Below are 19,444 nucleotides of genomic sequence, written 5' to 3'. Positions count from 1 at the left end.
ATATTTTAAGAACGGTTATTCCCATTTGAATGACAATTAGTGTGCTTATGTTTTGATAGGTGCTTCAACATTTGACATTTACAAAAATCAAGAAAAACTAAGAGAAGGTTTACCTAGTTTTTAAACTAACCATACCGGTACATAAATTTTAGTATAAATATTTTCCAACCCCACCAATGACCGATTTTTTTTTCTTCAGAAAATGGTCTTTCTGGTCTTGATTTGGTTTTCCTTGTTCCTTGTGTTCTAGTTCCGTAGTTATAGTTCCTCCAGAGGAATAGTTCCTTGAACTAGGTCTTTAGTTCATATTAGTTCTCGACTAACATTGGCATCACCGTTGCTTGCTCAGGGTTTCGTTACAAGTCAGAATCATTCAAAGTATAATATTTTTTGTCTCTTGTCAAAAATGAATGAAATTGGAAAAAAAATATGGAAAAAAATATTTTATAACTGACTTCCAAAAAATGTTTCTTGTCACATCAAGCCTATGTAGGCGCATAAAATCTATTATACGCTAATAATCTAGTTGACAAAAATATGGAATTTTCTGTTAGCCTCACAAATGATATTTGACAATCAGCTTCATAAAAAGCTAATAAATTTTAAATTAATTAAGGTTCGAGTTTATTTTTGATTGATGCTCTCTAACGAACAAACGAAACACTTCTGGATAGAGGTAAATTGTGTACATTTAACTTATTTTGATTCAAAATATACAAAGTTGTAGTTATCTTGTCCATGAAATAATTGAACTGCCTGGATATTTTGTAGATCTGCTTTGGAAAAAATTCTCATTTTTTTTGCCTCAAAAACTATGCGATGTAGCGTTTTTTACAAGAGACAAAAACGTAGTAAATATTAAACGGAAAATTTTACGAAATCTTTTACAAAAATTTTACGAAAAAAATTACTCATCGGTGGAGTTGCAAAATATTTCTACTAAAATTTAGTAGTTATCACCTTTCCGGTATACTTTTTCTTATGTTTTTTGAAGAAAAAAAGTCTTATAAAGTGTTTAAGCGCTTAGCAAAACATATGCACCTCAAATATCATTTAAATCGGAGTACCGGTTTATAAAATATCTTAAAAAACGTGTTTATCTTTTTTTAAAAGTTTAATGCCCTCTAACGGATATACAAAGCATTTCTGTATAGAAAAATCAAATTGTGTCCAATAAACTTATTTTTTGTAAAACTTTTTTAGCTCTATGTCCGTGGAATTTTGGGACACCCTGTATGTGTTTCAAGAGCCACCGGTAAGTTACTATTTTGAGTTTATTAAGTTCATATACTTGACAGTCAAAAAATAAGTACAATGAAGTGGGTCAAAATTACAAAGTATCATTCTCTTTTATTACTAGTCACAATGACTTCGCACAGTCAATTTAAAAAGGCTTAATTGAGAAACAACCACTTAAATATATGGTTTAATCGATGTTTATTATTTAAATTCGTTAATAAAAATACGTACCTTGTTGAAAATAATTTGCTTTTCTCACGTAGACGCAGACCAACGCCATGAGTTGTAACTGAGATAACCTTTGTCTCGTTGAGGGTGGTAAAGGTAACAGTTCCCTCAAATTAGCTATCTCCGCATTAATAAGGTCTCTTCTAAGCTTGCTGGCACCCTTGGTCGATTTGTTAGCATCAAAACTTAAAAAGAAGAAAAATTGAATGTAAATGTTTTTAGAAAATTCTATTTTTGATTAACAACAGCTGTAATAAATTAAGTAAGAGCTTTAAAAAAATGTTGAACATTAAGAAATGGCGGTATGTATATAAAAAATCATATTGGTCCAGAGGAAAGTAAAAATAATGGAGCGAACATTGGAGAAAACCGCAAGAGTGGGTAATTAAAAGACCAACTAAAGAAGATGTAAACACTTTGGCTAAAAGAAAAGAGAAGAGTTGAGACGGTGCGGTTAAGGCGCTCTTGGTTTGTTGTTTAATTTATAATTTATCGTAAATTTACAGGTCACTTAGGGCTCGCAGGCTTAAAATATGTGCTGGATCGTTAAATCGTGTTCGAAGACGATTTTTATGTTACCACCAGCGCGTACCGTACCGTATCGCGCAGCTACAACCCAGAGACTCCATATTTTTCCTATATAGGATGGTTTATTCTCGGTATAAAAAACATTGATAAAACACGACCTAATCATGGACGGCACGGGATCGAGGAATGTGGACAAATACATTCCTTCAGGATACACTAACCTAGAGGTGAGGATTCTAGTTCCTTGGGAGGAACTAGTGCCTTAGTTCTAGTTCTTCTAAAGAAATAGTTCCCTGAACTAGGTCTTTAGTTCACATTAGTTCCCGACTAACATTGACATCCCCGTTGCTTGCTCATGGGTCTCATTACAAGTCAGAATCATTCATAGTATGATCTGTATACTTATACTATATAGTGCGAAATATTACGAGACATGTAATTGCCTATATTAAAAACATAGATGTAAGTTTTATTAGATTAGGTTAGGATTTTTTAGGAAGATAAAAACAAAAAATTAAAAGTGAAACTCCAGTCAGAATTTAACTAAATATATCACAAATCCATTAGAGCAAATAATAAAATACTTAATACTGACACGTGTAAGTGAAGCTAAAAGATAAATATTCTTTTTTTTCTCGTCATTCTATATTTTTCTTAATAATTTTAATACGAATTTAATTACTTTGGTTTCAACATTTTGATTCGTGATCCTCTACATTTTTTCAAATATTTCTTACGAATAGTCGTATTTTTCCTCACTTCGAGCTCTTTATTTTTATCTAAAAAGTTAGAATATACTACTACTTCGTTTTATAAGATATTTCTTATTATATATTCATTTATACTAAAATGAAACGTTCCCATAAAATATTCAAAAAACGAAACTAAAAATTAAAAACAGTATCTACGACAATTTTCTGTGGCAGCCACGCCTGCCGCGACAATAGACTGGATCCGTCGTCGTCGCCTTGAATTATGTCTCAGGACTGCGGACCGAATAGATACCCGTAAACTAGAGTATTATTTAGTTCTTCTAGTTCCTCTAATTCCTCTAGTTCCTCTATTTCCTCTAGTTTCTCTAGTTCCTCTAATTCCTCCAGTTCCTCTAGTTCCTCTAGTTCCTCTCGTTCCCATCTCGTTCCTTTCGCATCGGTCTGCGATAGCGCTATCCGTTCCGTCGCTGTCGTATATTGTTATATCTCATTCTCGGCCACAACAAACAGTCTCGGTCCTCGGAAATGCAGAGATAATAGTTCCTGAGGAACTAGTCTGTTAAGAAACCGAGAACTAGTTTCTTTCATCCCGTGGTCGGAATAGTGCGTCAGAAATAGTTCGTTCACACACGTACACACCTCTAGACTAACCTAGGTATAGAGACGTGTCAAAATACCGCTGACGGAACAGGAGCTGAGAGGGGTTTGGGAAGAGACCAAGTTCAAGTAGATCCTTTTCCTTGGGTAAATACTCAACCGTATTCCAGACAACAATGTTGGCCATTCTACAATGCGCGATCGAAAAAAAAACAGAAGAACTTACTCCTGCAAGGATCTGATTCGTAAGTGACACATTTTATTTGGGAAAGCAAGACTAGAACCGGAGAAACTATGCTCCCATCCTATCAAGGACCTGTTGCATGGTCCAGGGATGGGAGAGTGAGTACAGACATAAAAAGGGGACAAACACAATAGGCCTTATAGATCGCAGTGTTTCCGGCACAGGACTGCCCTTATTATTGAAAAAAAATTGGACAGCCCGAGTTCAGATAATACCTTCGGTAATTAAGTGTAGGATTTATAAAGGACCAAGCGTGTAGTGTGATGATCGCGGCATACATATACAACATCCTACCGTTACCAACAAACACCTATGGGATACATTAAGTGTTTGTCACGACTTGCCATTGTAATCTATATTCTTTGGGACTAAATAACCCCGCAAGGCCTGCGGATAGAGTCTCTTGGTTTCACACGGTGCACGATTTTTTACGTGCCAAATAGATAGAGCTAACTGTAAAATAAGGGCCTATAAATATATTTTTCTTACTTTTAATTAATCACCATTAAACTAGTTTTAATTGGAATCTTATGGATACTAAAACAACTATAGGCTTTCATATATTTTTAACAGCAAAATGTAAAATTATATAAATGAAAATAGGTTATTAGATAATTAATACTATAAATGTTTAGATTTTAAAAGGGAGTTCCTATTTTTAATTGATTAAAATAAAAATGAAATACGGGAGCTTCTCGTTTTACGCGGTTTTATTGATTCCATAATATAAAATATACAGGGTGGTCCGAACTGTATTCCGGAAACTTCGGCAGCACATTCTGCAGATAAAAATAAGTAAAAAAGTTAGTCCTATAAATGTATGTCCTAAAATGCTTAGTTTCAGAGATACAGGGTGTTGAAGTTCCATTTTTATTTCGATTTTTTCCAAATAATTTCTGAAGTAATTTCAATATTTGGACAAAAATTGGTGTCTGAGAGTTTTTTGACATGAGAAATTTGATTTTGATGTCAATATGACTCCTATTTGTAAGAGACGCCATCTACATGTGTTTTAACTGTTTTGAAGAGTAATAACTTTTCGTCCGTACCTGTATAAAACTACTGAGTGAAAAAATATTCATTTACGTGATTTTTTACGTAATAAATGTCTCTTGGTAAAAATTGCCACGAGCAACCATTCTCAAGATACTTAGAATCGAAATAGTCAATACATGTCATTATTGACAAAAAATAAACATATTGAGTAGATAGTTATTTGAAAGAAATGATAAATTGGGGAATTTTTTATTTTTTTTAAATTAACCATACATTTTTCTTCGAAATTTTGATGGTAAAACAGCTTCTGTTAAACTGTTGGTACATAAACATTTTTTAATTTCAGTCAATAACTGTTTAGTCAACATGCTTAATTTATGTCAATGACAGGTATTGATGATTTCGATTGAAAATATCTCGATATATAACCATTACTCGTAGCGATTTTTACCGAGAGATCTTTTTTATGGAAAAAATATCGTAAATCTCTATATTTTGACTCAGTAGTTTTATACAGGTACGGACAAAAAGTTATTACTCTTCAAACCAGTCAAAACACATGTGGGTGGCGCCCTCTACAAGTAGGAGTTATATTGACATCAACATCCCCCCCAAATTTCTCATGTCAAAAAACTCCCAGACACCAATTTTTATCCAAATATTGACGTTACCTACTTCAGAAATTATTTGGAAAAAATTGAAGGTTCTACACCCTGTATCTCCGAAATTAAGTATTTTAAGACATACATTTATAAGAACTTTTTTACTTATTTTTGTCTGCAGAATATGACCACCCTGTATAATAAAAACACTAATTTACCACAATACACCAAAACACTAATAAATCTACGATGGCTAAATCCTACGATGGCGGGACCATATCAAGATTCTCGTCTCCTCCCTTACTTCTATATGCGGAGCTCTGTAGAAATGGACCGACTAACCCTTGCGGTGTATCACCAACTTTATCAGAACTCCAATGTAACGACATCGAGTTGGAGAGTCATCAATTCACACTCCTCGGAGGATGAACAGCTGTTGTCAGGGGAGGATGGGAAATACTCTGTCCCTATACAACAGAAAGGTCTTCATGTATAATGAGTTATAACTCAAGAAAGGGGGACGCAGTAGATCTTTAAGGTCGCGGTGATTAACCCCCCTTTCACTCATTCTACCCCTAAAAATATTTTTACTTATTTAAGACTCGCAATCTATATTTTATGTAGTAACAAAAATTGTTTTAATACACGCGGTGTTTTCAAGGAGCTTAACCTCCGCCTAAAACGAGAAACTCCTGTACACAAAAACTTATTACATCTAAAAATAAAACATTGAACGAATTAAATTTTATTTTGAATGGAAATTATGAAACGGAGAGAATATGATACAAAAAAAACTGAGTTTTTAGTGTATCTAAAGGGGTAATTGCGATCTATATGGGATCTAAAAACAAATCTAACGCGAGAAGCCGGTAAAGAACGATCCGTCTTTTTTTTCGTATTCAGCAATTTCTATGCAATCTGGAGCGGCAAATCAAATTAAATTGTATCGACGTCTGACATATCGTGCGACGCACAAAAACCTTGTAATTAAATAATGCATTAAATTAAAGTTTGATCAGCAATTTTTCGGAACCGATTTCATTCTCCGTCTTGGACTTTTGTAATTTACAATAATCGAGCTGGTTTCGCCGCTATTTAGTTACAGATCAGAGCTTTCGTTCTAAAGCTCTTTTCAAAGCATGTCACCAATAAATCCTATAGCCTTCCAATAAGCTTTTTTATCCCGATAGTTCTATATTAACTTTGTTTTTAACAACACACTCTACTTAAAAAATCACGTTAAATCAGCCACGTGTTTGTTTTTAACCGTTATGACAAAAAAAATAATTTCATACTTCATATAAGCATTTTAAACTTTTAAACCAACCTTATTTTAAAAGGAAACTATACATAAATTACTTTAGAAGCATTAAAATACTACAAATATACCTATGTTATAGTAGTAGGGGGCACCATAAAAAAAAATATTTCTTTTTATTTTAGTTACCGTAAAAATATCGTTCACGATGATGAAAAAAATTCTGGTAAAGTTTGAGTTCTTAATATTAATATTATGAGGTGATTTTCTATTTCCCATTTAAATAACACGGAAAAATTATTTTTTTCAGTTTTATTGCGTTCTAGCAAATCAGCCTGTTGTTGTAAACATCAATACATATATTCTTGTAGAAAACTGAAACATCTTTAAAAAAAGTCTGATATGATTTTTAAAAAAATAAAAAAAAATATTATCTAAAAAGGTATTTTGTCCCCTTCGTACGGCAGCTTTTCATTAATAGAGTAGTCATGGGTTTGTTTGTATTTCACTGGAACCAAATTACACTAAAACTAAAAGTATTTGGTGCTAGGCAAGATACAAAAAAAACACATTCGTATACAGGGTGTCCCAGAAATAAGTGCAAGTATTTTAAGAGGTGGTAGATCTCGATAAAAGAAACATATTTTCTCATTATCGTTTTTCAAATAAGTCCAGTACTTTGAAAATTTCCAAAAAAAAATATTTTTAAAAACCACTGGATCTTTTCTAGATTTTCTTTCTTGTAAACTTAATCTACTACCCAGATATGTTGCCATATTATCAAGAAATTATGTTTTTTAACTAAAAACTAAACAAAATTGCAAATGTTTTTTCAAAAAATCCCGAATTTTCAATTTTTTTTTTCGCGAAAAAACCTCATAGGCGTGTTTCTGGGGTTGAAGTATACTCCCAGTTAAAACAACTGCACTTATTTCTGGGACACCCTGTATATTGCATCAGGATGATTCCTAATTATTGTAATTATGGTTAATTAATAATTATTGTAACTTAAATACTTCACCAAACAACACTCAATAAACTTTACAAAAAAAGGATATTCTATGTTTTTGAGCCATTATTTCGTGGTAAAATATAAAAAATTGTGGAAGTTTTCATATACCATTTGATGTTGAAATTTAAACTCCAATAACTTTTAAACGAGTCGATTAAATGAAGAATCATATCAGACCGTTTTTGAAGACCGTTTAATTTCCTACAAGAATATGTTTTAATTTTTACAATACACTGATTTGTTAGAACGCAATGAAATTTCAAATAAAAATTCTTCCCAAACCAAACCAAACCTCGGAATATTAATATTAAGATCTCAAACTTTACCAGAACTCTGTTTTCATCATCGTGAACGATATTTTCACGATATTTTCAATTAAAAGAATAAAAATATATTTTTTGTGCAGCCTATTAAATAGTAACCCCTGGAGACATCAACAGCCGCATAACCGAGTAACCTTTTAGCATTTTTTTAAGCATAGCAACCGTTGTTAAGCATAACTTATATTAAAAATGTATAATTACAGATCAAACAAATAATATTTTAATGAATATTGCTAGCAGAGATACGGTTAAAAATGCAACAAATGGTTTTTAAAGTGCACTAAACCAAAAAAAACAAGTAGAATTATATTTCAAAAGCAAAAATAACAGATTCTTTTAATTTTCAAATTAAAATTAACCCGATATGGAGTTGTATACGTGATCGTGAACTTAATTGTAAGAGATGTAGATGTTAATTAAGTTTATGAGTGGTATACGTCAAGCGTCTTGTGTGAATTTACAACCGTACCAAACTGAAATTTTACGGTCTTTATATACACACAACTTGCATACTAGTTTTTAAGGTGCGTTATGCGTTTCTACAAGCTCTTTAAAACACAATAAAACATTGTACGAAAATTACATGCTTATTTTGTTGATTTTTTTTTTCGTACAAACAGATAAATATCCGACAAAATAGCTGAGATAACTGAGAGATTCGAAAGATGCTTACATTATAGAACAAATAAACATATATTACGCGTTGTCTTTTAGCTAAAGCTCTATATCGTTTAATAGGCACCCAAGAAAGACGATAAATCAACATCTCAATAAATTCTATCGATGGTGAATTATAGAGTCAAGATGCGCACATTGACAGTTAGTATTTTAATTTTAAAGTATTGCCTAGGCAAATCGATAGGCGTACATATCAACGATAAATTAACTAATCCTTGGAAAATAACTTATTTACACCAATGGATAATAAATAATTATCATCGCTGACAATGGGTATGGTTAGAAAAATGCCAGTCGAAACATACATAAACATTTGTATGATTATATTTTATAATTTTTTTTCTTGTTATTTTAGTCAGTTTTAAATAAATTGTTAATTACAGTAAATCTTAAAAAAAAAATTAATATGTCTTTGAATTAGGTGGTATAAAAAATGGTGATATTTTTGTTTCGCTGTGTTTATTTGCAAGTTGAATCAGTGAAGCGGTACTTCTAAAGTGGGTTTGCCTAAAAGAGGCGGTTCTAAGTCGGTTCCCCACCTTATTACAGAAGATTAATTGTAATTATATTGTTTCTCTATAAATATCAACTATGCTTAACCACTAATAACTGGTATATTTATTCAAATTATCTCCGAAGCGATATACGATATGGCAAGTCCTCATTTCAGGTAATCTTTTAATGTATATTGCTGCAAAAATAAGAAAAAAACAAGCTGCTAAATTGTATCGTTCGGTTAAATAGACGGTACGATATTTAATATTGGACCTGTCATAAAAAATGGATGTACGCTGTACCCAATAGGACGGTTTGCTGTTATAGATCCACAGTGCGAGGGAGGAATCAAAGCAAGCCTTAAGGCAATGAGCCGTGTTGCCAATTTTATTTTATACAGAGTGTTTACAAAGCATTTTTTAGCCTTAAAAAGCTTTTGTATTATCTAGTAGTAGTTTAAGCATATTAATTTTCGCAATATTTCAAGTAACCACATATATGAGCTGTTATTTTTGAAAGTGGTGTAAGTCCAATTTTTAAAAAAATTAGTTAATGGTAATTTCAGTAAGATATAGACCCATTCTTTTTATATTTATAATCATAAATTTAATGGAGTACAATTTTTTAATAAAATCAAAAATAGAATTTTAACTATAAAATGTAATAACAAAAATATATTTTTGGAAAGTGGAATAAGTCTAATTGCTACTTCAGTGTACGATGCTCAAGACAATTAATGCAATAAAGGTTTGCCGAAAAAATAACTTCATTTTCTATGAAATGAAAAAAGAAGACTTTGTCTGAACCAAATCTCTAGAAAAAATAAATTAAAAAGGAAAAAAATACAGATGAGAAATTGTAAACTTGCTTAAAATATGTTGGATACCGTTTAAAAGGAATGTACCACAATTTTTTTTATAAAATCAGTATGGAAAAAACTGTTCCATTTAAAAACAATTTTTTTATTTGAAAAAAGGAAGACCAAAAAACCTCTACAAAATTATTATGTTACCACATTATAAAACTTCAAGGAGCATAACAAGAGGCAAATATAACTATATAAGTTATTCACCATAAATACAATATGATCAAAAAAAAACGGCGTCAGAATATCATCGATGGGCCAAGACGTGATCCAAGCCAACTGGACGCCGTTTTTTTTTTCGATCATACGGTACTTCAATATAAAACTTTAAAAGAAAAATAAGTTTAAAATATCATTTTTTTAATTTAGAGATGTTAACAAAGTAATTTTTATTTTATATTTTTAATATAACTGAAATTAATTTTAATAAACTTGGTTATTCGTATATTTAAATGTCTTTAGTTTAATTATTACTTTTTACATAAAAACCATTTTAGTAAAGTTAATGCCTACAAAAATATTGACTTAAATTTACTCCTGTTTTTAATTCTTGTAATATGTTATTTTTGAAAGAGGTATTCCGTCCATTTGGTAAAGTAATTAAATTTTTTGTAGGAATTGTATAGTTATTATTTCATAATAAAATTTAAAAGGTGTATAGTATTAATAACATGACTCGAAAAAATAGTTTTACGAATATTTTTAAATTAATTCAAATGCAAAACCTTAAATATCTCGATACATGAAAAATGGTCTTATACCTCTTTCAAAAATAACTGCTCATATACTTAGTTTAAGTTGAGACGTATTTTTGATCTTATTTACTGGGAATCAACAAGATTGAATTTCGATTTAATTTAAATTTTCCTCTGAAAGCTTGGCGTAACATCGTCTAATAAATTTGCCTACGACTAACGGTAATACCATTTACTACAACCATCTTTCTTCTACATATATGGGCTTTTTAAAATTGTATTTGACTCGGGCTCTTTTACATAGTACCTACTTACTAACCCAGTTGAACTTTCCCACATGCGAAACATTTTACGTTTGCAAAAAAAAGTCTTAGACTTCAACATCAAACGAAACGCGATCTTTTTCAAAATGACTTTCAATCAGTTGGAGCTGCACTTCCTTATTCATAAAGCAAATCGAATAAACCAGAACATTACTTTTCCAATCGGATATATGAGAAAATTTCTTCGATATTTTAATTCATACGTATCTTAAAATACATATCCTTCGATGCTAAATCCAAATGTTATTACAGCCGTTTTATTATAGTATTATAAAAAAAAGTTAAATGTAAATCTATGGAGAATTAAAATTATATCAGTTTTCTATTTAAAAAACAAATATCTTTTAATTTTACATTAGTTTACAATTTTGCAATTTTTTATTATTTTATTTATTCTATCTTTTTTTTAATAATGTTTTTAATAATATACTATATAAATTATTGGTATAATCCTTCTTAAAGTACTACAAAATACTATATTTTTATCAAAAATACTTTATTTAAGATTGATTGATATTTAATATATTAATATATGATGAGCGCGCTGTTCAATCAGCATCATAACTCTTCAAAAACTTAATAAATGAGAACAAGTATATTCAAAAATATTTTAAAATTAATTATAAAATCGTGTATATAAATTTTTATGTATTTTTCTTTATAAGAATTGTCACCAAGACAGACAATAGTATCAATCCTGAATCACACATAAAATGTACAGAACTATTTGAAGCTCGTAAAGATATATTTAATATTTGAATTGCATTGTTCCAGCAACTGATAATTTTTTATTTCCCGATAATAACATTTTTACTGCAAAATGCGCTCTTTTTTTATAACGCCGCTAATGCATTTTGAAAAAAACTATATATCCCATTAAGATGTTGCGATATAACAAAAATATTTTTTTGCGGATGCATATTTTGATGGGTTCCGAGAATCGCATCATCGGGAAATCCAATAAGCATCTGTGTTTTTATAGAAAAACAACTCGGATTAATCGGAAAATTATGCTAGGATTCAACCGGTCGGTGCCGAATATAATAAACATAATTGTTTATCAGATATTTATCTGATTGATGAGTTTTTTATATTTATTACGTAGGAAAAAAATAAATGAAAAAAGAATTACCGTGTAAACATTCTTGAAAATTGTAAGGAAAGCAGCAAGAACACCAAAAAAATAACACGAAGGAAGAATTGCTTCGCTCAATTCCAGCGCCACATTATCGCAAAATGTATTTCGAAAAACTCAACTTTATTTTAACATTTCCGACGAAAAAAATAACCGATAAACTAGAGGTATTTAGGAATACTTAAGGCACATTTTTTCGAGAGATTTTTTAAAGTATTAGGTGTACTGGAGGACGTAAAAGTTGAATATTTCATAGGAAGATGTTTTGGCGCGTAATCGGTAATGCGCGGGTGGAACCACGTGAGGTTCGGAATAGCGTACGATTCGTTTGGTGCCGATAGTTCAAGAGGTACCCGTCTACTGATTGCCCTTCCTTATGCCATAAGAATAAGTGCTCCGCTTGACCCCTTCTTAACTTATTTTATAGATAATAGCACAGTCCGCGTTTTTATTTACGATTTCCCAAAAAGCGCATCTTGATTATGTACCTTAATCACACACAAATCAATTTTGAATAATCGCATAAATGGCTACGCCGTACATATATTATTACCGTAATAACACAGATTTTATTTATACATACCCACCATTATTTTTAATAATTATTATTAACTGAATCATACACAAATTTTTATATACATAATTAACTATATTCTTTATGTAAAGAAACACTATGTACTTATGTACTAATATTAATTTTATAGTAAATATTAATTGACTAGTTTTAAACTATTAGAACTGGAATAGAAACTCTTTATACTATTTTATATTTTTGTTTTTGAACCAAAAAGCATAATAATAATTTTCCAACATTTAAAATATTAATTTCCAAATAAAAAACATAATTTACAGAGATTTATATTGTTGAGTAACTTGTAGCTAAAATAAAATTATGTAACTGTATAAAACATATACACACAAAACTATTCTTCTAATTACAAAACCTTTTCTTAATATTTTCTTATAGACTTCTCAGAAAATTCAAGTAGATATAAAATTAACCATAAATATTCGAGTGCATGCATTCAAAAAAGTATTTAATTGAAATTTTACTCTGAAATATCATATTTTACCGGGTTAATTAATTTTTTTACTCGATGAAAGTGTATTGTTATCATGTTACAATAAGTTTAATATATCAAAAATATTAAAACATCTGTTGGCAAGTATTACCATATAAAATTATTCCTATCGATCTATTTTTTTTAATAAATTATTTAGATAATTAGCCATATTGTTAGAATGATTAACTTAAGTTATGTAGGGTTTATAAAATTTAATATTCTTTTTACAATGCGGGAATTTAAATTTTATTTTTTTGGCACATAATGCGCCATCTACAGAAGGAAGTGTGTAACTTTTTAGAATTTAATTCATATTTAATTCCACTTTGGTAGACAACCAGTAATACTGTTATTCTAACCTTATCATTTTTCTATTTAATCGCCTACAGCTTTTTACTTAACAATAATTAAGGAATTCCAAATGTTTTTACATTAAATATTTGTGTGTATTTATTGTAGTAAGTGAATTAAATCCGAATGAGTCGGGATCATTTGGAAAACGAGATTGTTTTTGTATAAAATGACAATAGTGTGGTGAACCATCAAAGAGTATGGAGTTTGAGTTAAAATGGAAAAAGTGTAATTAATAAATAAAGCTTTGTTCTTAAAAAATGAAAATTTTTTGCAATTTATTTTATGACATCTGCTGCATTATATAAATAACTATGTCTTCCAAAAGGTCAGTATTATTAAATCCCTTTGTATATTATTTAAAATGCCTCTGTAAAAGATAACCTTATTTGATATTTTTATTGTTTTATTTTTTAAGGATTCTATACCATTTCTATATAATTTTATGTGACTTTATACTAATGCATATTACAACAATAGGGTCCTAAAAAGATAACTATAAAGACACCTTTTTAGTGAGTTAAAGAAATTGTCAGAGGAGAGTTTGACGAGACAACCTGAAGAAGTTTTTGATATAATATGTAAACTAGGAGAAGGTTCCTATGGCAGTGTCTATAAGGCACTGCATAAGGAGTCTAGCCAAGTCTTAGCTATCAAGCAGGTACCTGTTGACACTGATCTTCAAGAAATTATAAAGGAAATATCTATTATGCAGCAATGTGATAGTCCTTATGTGGTTAAATATTATGGTAGTTATTTCAAAAATACTGGTAGGTGATTTTAAATAATATAATTGAGATATTTAAGATTAATGTTATTTTAGATTTATGGATTGTTATGGAGTATTGTGGTGCAGGTTCAGTGTCTGATATAATGAGATTACGTAAGAAAACTCTCAGTGAAGAAGAAATAGCAACAATATTATCTGACACACTTAAAGGTTTAGAATATTTACATTTAAGAAGAAAAATTCACAGAGATATTAAGGCTGGTAATATATTACTGAACTCTGAAGGACATGCAAAGCTTGCAGACTTTGGGGTAGCAGGTCAGCTGACAGATACCATGGCCAAAAGAAACACTGTTATTGGTACACCATTCTGGATGGCACCTGAGGTCATTCAAGAGATCGGCTATGATTGTGTGGCTGATATCTGGAGTTTAGGTATCACAGCTTTAGAAATGGCTGAGGGAAAGCCCCCTTATGGTGACATTCATCCCATGAGAGCTATTTTTATGATTCCGACAAAACCCCCACCTTCCTTTAGAGAGCCAGATAGGTGGAGTGCTGAATTCATAGATTTTGTTAGTGTTTGTTTAGTTAAAAACCCAGAGGAACGTGCCACAGCAACAGATCTCCTCACTCACGAATTTATAGGTATATCACTACCTAGACAATCGTTGTCTCAAAGATATATTTTTTTTGTTATAGGTAATGCCAAGACATCTAGTATTTTAAATGCAATGATTCAGGAAGCTCATGATATAAGGGAAAATCAGAGTTATAAAACTATTTCTCTAAATGCAAATATTTCAGGTGGCCTAAAACAAAGTGTGACAGAAGGAGTTAGTTAATTCTAGTAAAAATAAAAAAGTAAATCTAAAACAATATTTTTTAGGATGATATGTTAGATGACACTGCCAATCAAACTATGGTGTCTTGTGCAGATGAGGGCACTCTAGTACCAGATAAAGGAGGAACCTTGGTTCCTCATAGCCTCAATGCATCATTGGTAGATCTAGAATCCGAGTTAGGCACCATGGTTATCAATAACGATATAGATGACCAAACCATGAGGAGACATGGTACAGATTCAGTTGAAGGTGGCAATAAATATAGACCAATATTTTTAGATCATTTCGATAAAAGAGAAACTGAAGAAGAAGTTTGTGCATTTTTTAAATTATTTATTTTTGTTCTTTAAACCAAGTTCTTTCTAGATTAATAGCATTGTTAGTCCTATAACACCTGAAGTAATTCAGAAACCACCAGATGAAGAGCCTAAGTATAATAGTGAGCAAAAGCAAGTACATATAACTTTTTCAGATGGAGACTTTGAATTTGTAAGTTTGTTGGTTATTAAAAAAACAACGCCATTTATGAAAAAATATTAATTTTTAGTTAAAAGGCCTTAGTTTTGAAGAATTGCAACAAAGAATGAACTCACTGGATGCTGATATGGAAAGAGAAATAGATGAACTAAGACGAAAGTATGGTTTAATTTGTTACTTTTGCATTTGTATATTAAAAATCAATTTTGTTTCAGATATCAAGCCAAGAGGCAACCAATACTCGATGCCATGGACACAAAACGCAAAAGATCTCAAAATTTTTAACAGATTTACCACCCCAAAATTATGACAAACTTGTTACATTTATTATATTTTGCATTATTTTAATTTTCTAGTCAAGAGAAGTAGATATTGGGGTTCATCTTATCCTTGAGAAACATATTATTTCCTGATTGTTTTCCTTTGTATGTATATTTAGAAACAAGTCATATGTAACAATAATTTCAAATTACTGTGATCCTGAAAAAAAGTTCTGAGTGTAGGTTTAACATTGGGACGCGTAAAAAAATGTTTAGTGTTCATTCTGATCAACGGAGTCACTGTTTTAAAAGAAGCGGAAGGGTTACATCAAATACTCAATCTATTTTGAAGGGCATTCGTTCCTACATGTACTTAATCGTTTTTTTTTTGGTTATTTATTTCGACCGTTCAATAATTTAACGTGATAATTTTTAATGTTCTGATTTTTAACAATATTATTAAGTTTTTTAACTGTTATTATTAAGTTTGGTATTAACCGACTAAGTTATTAAATACGGATATCAATTTTCTGAATAATTACGATAATGTAACCTCTGTACGGAAAGTACGCTTGCTGTGCCTTTAGTAGAATAAGTAGACTTACGTAGAGTAAAACTAGTATTGTAATCATATTTTTTGACGATCTGAAGTAAACCTTACGAATTAAAAATAATAAATATCTCTTATTTATTCCTTTCTATAAAAAAAAATAAAATTATATTTCCTAGTTCTTATTCTGATTGAAACTTCAGATTATTTTCATTTGTCCAATTCCAAATACAAATCCACCAAAATTGTTTTACTGGTTGCTGGATATTCAAAATAAAACAGCTAAATAAAAATCAGGCTTTTCTTTTATTAATCTGGTACATGATAAAAACACAAAATGATTCCTGCTCGTTCAATATAGTCCCATGGTAGTCCCACCATAAAAAAATAATTTACAAACTTATTACTTTACAACATCTGAACAAGCATATTACTTTTGATATGTTAAACCTAAATCACTCATTATTCTTTAATGGAATCAAAGAAGTTTATAGCTGAACTTTTATTAAGTAATTCCTTCCGTTCATAAATATCTTATCGTTAAATAAATAAATTCTTTAACAACGCGACTCTAGAGAGGAGTTTCAACTATCTATTATTTTTTTTAAAAACGCCACAAAAACTGAATTCGAAAAAATAGCATTTAACTTATGGTAACTAAAGATACATGTTTATTAAAATTAATTTAGTATACTTGTAGGATTTTCAGTGAATTCAGATAACTTTTCGGTAGCAGAGATTCCTCAATTTAATAGACCTAATTGTTACTGAAAAGCATGTATAACAGAAAATCCTATTATATTCCTAGTGTATCAACAGAAAAAGACGCAATCTCAGTGGACTCTATGAAAAATTAAAAATTTGTGTAACAAGTAGAATAAATTTTGAACATATTAAAATGCAGAGTTCTATATACGTAAGATAAAACATATAAAAAGATAAGATTTAAAAATCAACTGATCTGTGTAATAAATCAATTAATATTTTTGTATAGAACTATCAGTCTTCTTAGGGCTTCATGTGTATTTTAAAATAATTATCTTAATAACCGTATGTTGTTTTAAAAGAAATCAGATACCCATTCATATACAATGTGTTAGATCTTACTGATACTGAACTCTGAATCCATCTTGAACTATTTTACATTTTCTGTTGATTTTCAGCTTAAATGAAAATTGTCTAATTTGTGAATTTTTCATAAATAAGCATGACTAGACAGATATTAGGTGTAACATGCAATAAATAAGGTGCTAAGCCTTTATAAAAGCCCCGAGTGCCTTCATAAGCCCACGTTTTCTTCACACAATCCCATGTTCCCTTGTAATGGTGATGTTGGTCTTGTAACCTTGTCCTTAGTACTTGATATGGATATGTAGATGCGGCTGCTATAAGTTTACTTATTGCTGCAAATCCAATATATTCTCCAGTAGCCTGTAATAATATATTGTAATATTGTTACAAAACTCATTAGTCTTGTGATAAAACCTTATCATAAAATAAATTATTTTGTATAGCAGTTCTTTTCATGAGTAGAATGAACTCAATTAAATAAATGTAAATAGTATAATATCCTTATAATATGGAGATATATGTTTGATTTTTATTCTAATAAAAAAATATGCAGTTCAAAAATTATAATTATATACTTACAAGTTTATTGTCATGAGGTAATTTCCTATAAGTATTGTAAGAAGCCTTCATTTCTTCGTAAGTCATGAATTGAATAGCACCGTGCACAACTCCAAACATGCCAGGAACAAATCCCTACAAAGAGCAGATGAGGAAACTGCATATCCCCTACCTATTATCACTTTTCCGTGATATTTTCATAAGAATTGAGTATATTTTGCCAACCGTGGCAGAGACTGACCCTATATAAACCACGCAGCCCTTCCATTCGATATATTTTTACTAAAGCATCTCCCATGCCATTGTAGAATGTACTGCTATCTCTGGATGCACCATTTATTCCATATTGCAAACACAGCCTTGTTTTCACCACCCAGATCGGGTTTGTTACTAATAATGTTAATATACCAGCTTCTGCAGCAGCTAACATATGTAACGTAGGACCCAAAGGATACTGGCTATCTCCCTTTTGTATCCAATTTTTTATTGAATTATAGCTAAAAAAACCTAAGAGTATATTCACTGGACACATTAGATATTATTTCTATTCTAAACAAAGAAAAATCTTACAACATTGTCAAATAATGCAATACAACACTTACAAGAGGAAATAAAAGCCCCATGCGCTACCAGATCCCCAGACATTGGGTGCAACTCCTCTATATAATCCTTTAACACCTTCCTGACGTAACACAGTATAAAAAGCACTTGATAAACTATTATATTGAGGAACAGTTGTTCTTCCATCGCTAACTAAAAAGACATATAATTTACAAATGTTGAAGCCTGAACAAATGGCATTTTCCAGGTGCAAATAGAACAGTCTCTCTCACAAAACCAGCTCTAATTACACATACATTTCTCTCTCTGAGAAATCCTAAACTACACATACCAGCAAAACGTATTTTCATTAAATCCAAAGGGTGCAATATAAGGGTGGAAATAGCTCCACCAGATATTCCTGCTAAAAGATGTTGGTACTTAACATGACTTAAAAAAGAAAGAGCATTGTTCCCATTGCTATGATTCTTCATGGCGATATTGTTATTTGTACTATTCAACTGTTGGTTATTGTTTGATTCAAGATGAAATGGAACATCAACATTTTCTTTCACTTTTACTACTGTAGACATACAAAGCAGCTTGTTTCTGTGATCCTGAGATCTTTGTTACTTAAAGGTTATGTAATTTGAAGGAAAATTGCAACATTTCCATTAAAGAAAATTCAATATATAAACGACTCACGTGTTTCGTATATGTGAATGAGAATAACTACGAAAGCATATTCGTTTTAGTTATTTATAATTCATGCCAAAAATGAATCTGAAATAAAAATTCTGAGAATCAGCTGAATTGTCTATCAAAAAAGGATTTCGTCAATCGTCAATTCCCCCAACTCCCAAACAAAGAGAAATCAAAATCGAATCTGCCTTTCTCTCTTTCACGTAGCTAGAGATATATGTCTATCTCTATGAGAAGTAGGTTCATTGGTTTCTACAATTTTATTTTAAAAAATAATTAATAAATTTTCTTTATTATTTTGCAGGGTATACCTTTTGCAGTATCAAGTTTGATACCATTTATACTATCAACTATTAAATTCTATA

The 19,444-nt window shown here is 30.5% G+C and overlaps 3 protein-coding genes across 4 annotated transcripts in view; 1 reads left to right on the top strand and 2 right to left on the bottom strand.

Annotated features, from left to right (window-relative positions):
* LOC115876781 (neuronal PAS domain-containing protein 4) overlaps positions 1–12,272 on the bottom strand; it is a 38,119-nt gene extending 25,847 nt beyond the window's left edge. For both annotated transcript variants that reach the window (XM_030892713.1, XM_030892714.1), the window contains exons 1-2: positions 11,929–12,272; positions 1,471–1,652 (exon numbers count right to left, since the gene is read on the bottom strand). In XM_030892713.1, coding sequence (XP_030748573.1) covers positions 1,471–1,652; positions 11,929–11,939 — 193 coding nt within the window. In that variant the 5' untranslated portion in view covers positions 11,940–12,272. The remainder of the gene's footprint in view (positions 1–1,470; positions 1,653–11,928) is intronic.
* A 1,075-nt stretch (positions 12,273–13,347) lies between these two features.
* LOC115876783 (serine/threonine-protein kinase 3) lies at positions 13,348–16,329 on the top strand. Its single transcript, XM_030892715.1, has 8 exons — positions 13,348–13,674; positions 13,863–14,116; positions 14,170–14,724; positions 14,779–14,912; positions 14,966–15,232; positions 15,288–15,410; positions 15,469–15,557; positions 15,614–16,329. Exons 1-8 carry the CDS (start codon positions 13,661–13,663, stop codon positions 15,681–15,683), a joined length of 1,506 nt encoding a protein of 501 aa, XP_030748575.1. The 5' UTR covers positions 13,348–13,660; the 3' UTR covers positions 15,684–16,329.
* Positions 16,330–16,495: 166 nt separating this feature from the next.
* Positions 16,496–19,248, bottom strand: LOC115876786 (mitochondrial folate transporter/carrier). The gene is made up of 6 exons (XM_030892721.1): positions 19,083–19,248; positions 18,730–19,009; positions 18,440–18,590; positions 18,079–18,334; positions 17,859–17,972; positions 16,496–17,639 (listed from the first exon to the last, which is right to left on the bottom strand). The coding sequence occupies exons 2-6, from the start codon at positions 18,968–18,970 to the stop codon at positions 17,388–17,390; spliced, it is 1,014 nt and encodes a 337-aa protein (XP_030748581.1). The 5' UTR covers positions 18,971–19,009; positions 19,083–19,248; the 3' UTR covers positions 16,496–17,387.
* Between the last annotated feature and the right edge of the window lie 196 nt (positions 19,249–19,444).

This window comes from Sitophilus oryzae, unplaced genomic scaffold, assembly GCF_002938485.1.
Source record: "Sitophilus oryzae breed Bouriz unplaced genomic scaffold, Soryzae_2.0 scaffold_1440_pilon_pilon, whole genome shotgun sequence".
NCBI classification, from domain to species: Eukaryota; Metazoa; Arthropoda; class Insecta; order Coleoptera; family Curculionidae; genus Sitophilus; species Sitophilus oryzae.
The sequence above is the reverse complement of the archived record's forward strand: the minus strand, read 5'-3'. Positions and strand labels throughout refer to the sequence as shown.